The 6222-nt window shown below is 42.9% G+C and overlaps 1 protein-coding gene across 1 annotated transcript in view; it reads right to left on the bottom strand.

The window, feature by feature from the left end:
• Positions 1-3720: 3720 nt before the first annotated feature.
• LOC110522698 (uncharacterized) overlaps positions 3721-6222 on the bottom strand; it is a 33999-nt gene continuing 31497 nt past the window's right edge. Inside the window, exons 40-43 of the mRNA XM_090230998.1 lie at positions 5787-5915; positions 4771-4810; positions 4440-4563; positions 3721-4130 (exon numbers count right to left, since the gene is read on the bottom strand). Coding sequence (XP_090087124.1) covers positions 3920-4130; positions 4440-4563; positions 4771-4810; positions 5787-5915 — 504 coding nt within the window. The 3' untranslated portion in view covers positions 3721-3919. The remainder of the gene's footprint in view (positions 4131-4439; positions 4564-4770; positions 4811-5786; positions 5916-6222) is intronic.

Below are 6222 nucleotides of genomic sequence, written 5' to 3'. Positions count from 1 at the left end.
GAGCCTATCCCAAGGAGGATATGTTCACTTTCAGCTTCCTGTGTCAACCGGAAGGGCCTTAAATTGCAGTCATAGGGGCTGTTTTGAAGGGTTAAAAAGGTCACATCTTTCCAAAACTTCATATGTGTGATTAGGCAACCCTCATGAACTGTAAATCAGTCATTTCTCACAACAGATGTCAAAGAAATAACTCTCTCTCTCTCACACACACACACACACACACACACACACACACACACACACACACACACACACACACACACACACACACACACACACACACACAGCAAGGATGGAGTGGCACAGTGCGGGGCTTAAAGACACACAGAGCCTGCAATGGCATCACCATAATCTCTAGGCTGTGCCGAGTTCAACGAGTAGCTCGCTCGGGTCTGAGCGCAGCGAACGTGAAAAAAAGTAGGCCCAAAATGAAGCCTGGCCTTAAATTTCAGGTGCTTTTGGGTGACAGCGGGAGAACCGTTAGAGTTAGAAGCACAATTCGACCTCGGGAATGTTCCTGAGGTCCTCCCGATCTGTGCAAGCCTAACCTTGACCGTCTGGCATTAACCCTTAACAGTGAAAAGAAGGTGTTTACATCAAACCGTTTGCAATGACTCCTCTCCCCATAGAAATACATTGCCTGCTCCCCTAAATTCAACCTGAAGCCTATGTGGGTTATGAATGCCTTATGAACCTGTCTTCGATGACAATTCATCAGGCCACTATGAGGTCTACCTCTGTTGATTCTAAGCTTCCTGCAGCAACCGGAAGTGGTTAAAATCATCCTAAAGGTGTTTTGATGTACCAAACCTGCAGTTTGTGAAAATCACTGCATTCAACCCTGTGTAAATCAGTCATTTCTAAACGTGAATACTTTAAATTTTCAGCACCAATTAAGGTCGCTGCTCGGGCTCCAAATGAACCTATCGAGCCGGAACTTGGGATTCGGGGTCGCCTCAGCTAGACCTACACATAATGTCAGAACTGGACCCGCAGCTAGAACGTGACTTTGTGTTTTATGTTTTTATTATGGTTTAAACAGAAGGCGCTGTGAATTAAGGGCCTGCTCTGAAATATGTGATAGTTGGCTTCTAAACGAGTTGGAAAAAGGGTGTGTGGTGTCAGTTTGGTGTCAGAATGATATCTAATTAACTGATGGACGGTGACTTGCTGCCTGACTTTTGTCCATTTGCAATATGTTTAAACAGTAATAGACCATCACCAAATTGACATTCTGAAATCAACACCAACGAGCGATGGAGAGGAACCAGAATCACTGCCCGGCCATCCCGAGTTCATCGGGCCAGTCAATTTCGCAAAACAGATGCCTTATGGACAAGTAAAAATAATATGACAATAAAATATGACAAAAGTATGTTTATACAGTTCTTATAAATATCTAATTGACAACAACAAAAAATCGAAATAATTTTTAAAAAACGATCCAGAAAGCACTTTTTTTGAAAAATGTTTCAAATGTTCCAAATTTGACTCTTGGATCTTGACTTGATATTTGCAATATGAAAATGTACCTTGGAGCGCGCTCGCCATCTATTGGATTTTCACTGTGTGACACTTGGCATTTTCCATATGACATTTGCAATACGTTTTGAATGAAACGGCGTCCATTTGAGTGGTATTGTACATCGTGTATATGTTTCGTACGGTGCCAATAAGATGCCATTCATTTTTGTCCATTTCAAGGGGGTATTCCCTTACATTGTCAAAAGACTTGATGGGCTTGTCAACAGTAACTAGGGGTGGTGTGTTTCTTTGGAACAAACAGGTCCATAGTAGCATTGTTTCCACACTCACATGGTGAAGGTGTTGCAGGATCCCTCACAGTACGCCCCAAAAACAAACCACGAACTAGACAAAAACATCCAGGGGACCATGACTGAACGTTCTAAAATTGTCCTTGACACTGTCCTTCAGGTGACCATATTGTGATGTAAATGTTTGTTTGCAGGGTGAATTCTAACCTCATGTAAACATAGTACTACTTTAGTACTGTATGATAAAACACAAAACAACAAATATATATTTCTGTATTATAATGTCAGGGATGACTCTCTAACTGTCATCCACCAAAGAGATAAAGCCTTGTTTACACCGCAGGCCTTAACGCTCAGATCAGTTTTGTTTTTCAAATCTGTTTTGGAATACTGACTGTCCAAACAGTTACAAGTGACCAAATCACCTTTCTGTGTGTGTTCAGACAGCAGTCATTTGTTGACATGGCTACGCTAGTTGTCTTAGTAATGTGTGAGCAGTCAGCAGATCACTCAGAAGTTAAGTAGCAAGCTAAGGTGACAATAATGCCTGCCATGGACATTTCCTAGTTGTTTTGAATGTCCAGAATCATAGTGTAAGAACACCTTTAAAGCCTTGAAAGACAAGAATATCCAACTTTCAAAACCAGTCGGTTTTTGCTAGCCACAGCAGTCAACTAGCTAGCTAGGTAGCTGTTTAGCTAGCCACAGCAGTCAACTAGCTAGCTAGGTAGCTGTTTAGCTAGCCACAGCAGTCATGTAGCTAGCTAGGTAGCTGTTTAGCTAGCCACAGCAGTCAACTAGCTAGCTAGGTAGCTGTTTAGCTAGCCACAGCAGTCAACTAGCTAGCTAGTGTTGGATCCTGTGTTTTACATTATAGCCATTACCATATATATGATTGAATATTATCTGCTGTTGGCTTGTGTATGTATGTGTTATGCAACATAGCTGACTTGAAACATTGTTAAAAGCTTCAGGGCCATGGGCCTTTCTCATGATGGAAAAATACAGAGTAGCATGGGGTTGCAGAACAAGCGGTCTTTTGTTAGATAACAGGAGCCAGGTGCGAGATAACGGTATGGAGCATGAGCGCATGGATGTTCTTCACAGCAACAGTTACATCTATCAACAGAAGCGCCAAGAGGCGGGGACCCGCCTGAGCGCCTGCAATAGGCTGAGCAAGTTTAAACCACGCCCAGTCTCTACTGTGATAGGCCAACAGACGGGTTGGAACTGTCTATCACAGTATAAAGAATACTGTTTACATACATCTTGTCAGTTCTCTGTTCTGCCCTGCGTGGTATTACAGAGAACCCGTATATACGAAAGTTGCATTTGCCATTTATTACTTAGCTAATAAAAAATACATAGTATAAAATCGGTGACTCATTGTTATATTTATCCTGATACCAGATTCGAATTTACGCAACTCTAACACTAGGTAGCTGTTTAGCTAGCCACAGCCGTCAACTAGCTAGCTAGGTAGCTGTTTAGCTAGCCACAGCAGTCAAGTAGTTAGCTAGGTAGCTGTTTAGCTTTCTAGCATATTCACTCATTTGATTGTAAAACAATTAACAAGCTAGTTAGCTACCAAACGTTCTTGTTAAACTGTCATCAAATAAGCTAGCAAGCAAAATGCCAAATAACAGTCTAAAAACCACCTGAGGTCAAATTGAGCAATATTTGACCGTTCAGACACAAGTCGCATTACCATTGAAGGTGGTTTGAAATGTGGCTGGAAATATCTGCTTCCATGTGCTTTTTGGCTGTTCAAACTGTTGGAAAATGTACAGATTCTAATCTGATATGCAACATGTTTTAGGGGGGGGGGGAATCACTTCAAACTGCCAGTGTGAACAACGGCTAAAGAGGTTTCACAGCTTAATAAACCAAAGCTTTCTAAAACAAGGTGCATGCACTTCTACAAGAAAACAAACAACGGACAGAATTATTGGAAGGTTGCATTTTAATAAGATAAGTAAGCATAAATGTCTACATTTTAAATATGATTTAATCTACATTTTACATATAAATCAAAGCGATTAGATAAATAACAGCCATGTGAAGCAGGGTAGCAGGGTGTTCCTTAGTAAGCAGCGAGTGGATTGGTGCTGGACCATTCCCATCTGTATTAGTACAGATCCCATTTACACCAGCGTGCTGCTGCGTGTCCTGCGGGCAGGCACCCTAATGGCTCTGTTGCAGTCGCTGTGTCTGCAGCTACACTCCTCCACGTGTAGGTAGGTGTAGGGCACCACATCTCCATTCAGACACCGTAGGTCCACCGTGCGGTTACTGGACCGGGACTCCTGGCAACAGGCACAGGAGTGGTCCAGAGACGCAGCCATCGCAGAGTACCTGGAGGACGGGAGTGAAAGAGAGGTGTTCACAGAGGTTAAGAGATCATCTACTCCCCAAGAGACAAAGACACCTCAACAAATGACATGTTTCACAAAACACAAATACATTTAGGGGGTGTGTGTGTGTGTCCCAGACACAGATTAAACCTAGTCCTGGACTAAGAAGCATGTTCAATGGAGATTCATTTAAAAGGATTTTCAGTCCATCACTAGGCTTATTAAACTGGACACTGGAACCCTCCCCATGGTGTTGTGGCTGTGATGAGGCTCCACTGGGTTGTGATATTAGCATTGTTTCCACACTCACTTGGTGAAGGTGTTGCAGGATCCCTCACAGTACGGCATCTCCACCTCCTCAACAGACTGGCAGCTCTTGTGGTTGATGAAACTCTTCATGGATCCTACCTTACAGGCCTTGTCCTTCTCCACACCTGGTATTGGAGGGAGACACATCGTTATACATGATCCGTCTGGAAAGACCATGAAAAAGAGCTGCACCTGTTTGAGTTCACTGACTACAAGGTGGCTCTCCTTGTCAATCATTATCAATGAGGAATATCAGTGGTTTTATGATGCATGAATCTGATCATATTCCAATCCTGATATAACACCTTTTAATATTTCACTTTCATACTTACAAATTCTACAGCAGCCGTTTGCAGCGGTCTGAATTGAACCCTGCGGAGAAAAAAGTTTAAACGTTTTCTTTACATAATACATTTCATATTAGGACAAGAGAAGTCATTTTTCTGTCAAATGAAAACTGGTATATTGTGTGTACTGTACTGTGGATCTGATGAAAATGATTGTGGATCGAAACATTGTCAATAAGGTTGGTAATCGAGAGCATATGCTGTCAGCAGGTCTTTCTGTTATTGTTATGTTGAGTACTGTACAGTACTCACAGGCTGGCCTATCTGTTCTTGTTATGTTGAGTACTGTACAGTACTCACAGGCTGGCCTATCTGTTCTTGTTATGTTGTGTACTGTACTCACAGGCTGGCCTATCTGTTCTTGTTATGTTGTGTCCTGTACTCACATGCTGGCCTTTATGTTCTTGTTATGTTGTGTACTGTACAGTACTCACAGGCTGGCCTTTCTGTTCTTGTTATGTTGAGTACAGTACTCACAGGCTGGCCTTTCTGTTCTTGTTATGTTGTGTACAGTACTCACAGGCTGGCCTTTCTGTTCTTGTTATGTTGAGTACAGTACTCACAGGCTGGCCTTTCTGTTCTTGTTAAGTTGAGTACTGTACTCACAGGCTGGCCTTTCTGTTGTTGTTATGTTGAGTACTGTACTCAGGCTGGCCTTTCTGTTCTTGTTATGTTGAGTACTGTACAGTACTCACAGGCTGGCCTATCTGTTCTCGTTATGTTGTGTCCTGTACTCACAGGCTGGCCTTTCTGTTCTCGTTATGTTGTGTACTGTACTCACAGGCTGGCCTTTCTGTTCTTGTTATGTTGAGTACTGTACAGTACTCACAGGCTGGCCTTTCTGTTCTCGTTATGTTGAGTACAGTACTCACAGGCTGGCCTTTCTGTTCTTGTTATGTTGAGTACAGTACTCACAGGCTGGCCTTTCTGTTCTCGTTATGTTGTGTCCTTTACTCACAGGCTGGCCTTTCTGTTCTCGTTATGTTGTGTCCTGTACTCACAGGCTGGCAGTTGGCCTGCTGGAAGGGTGGGCAATGGATGTTGGAGCTCTGGGTCAGATAACTATCACCGTTCTTCACACAGCTGTACTGCTGGCACTTGTCACCAGGAGCAGACCATGTATCTCCATGCTGGGGACACACACACACACACACACACACACACACACACACACACACACACACACACACACACACACACACACACACACACACACACACACACACACACACACACACATTACATTACATTAAATGTTTGTCATTTAGCAGACGCTCTTCATCCAAAATGTTTTTTACACTAGTGCATTTGTCTTAAGATCGCTAAGTGAGACAACAACATACACCACTCGTAGGGGGCAGGCACTCCTCTGTCCTCATATTATGGGGAAGCTTGTTCCACACAAACACACACAGCCGCACAATCAATATAGACATT

This window comes from Oncorhynchus mykiss, chromosome 4 (genome assembly GCF_057628025.1).
Source record: "Oncorhynchus mykiss isolate SJ-2025 chromosome 4, ASM5762802v1, whole genome shotgun sequence".
Classification (NCBI taxonomy): domain Eukaryota; kingdom Metazoa; phylum Chordata; class Actinopteri; order Salmoniformes; family Salmonidae; genus Oncorhynchus; species Oncorhynchus mykiss.
Note: the sequence above shows the minus strand (reverse complement) of the source record. Positions and strands in the feature narration are given on the sequence as shown.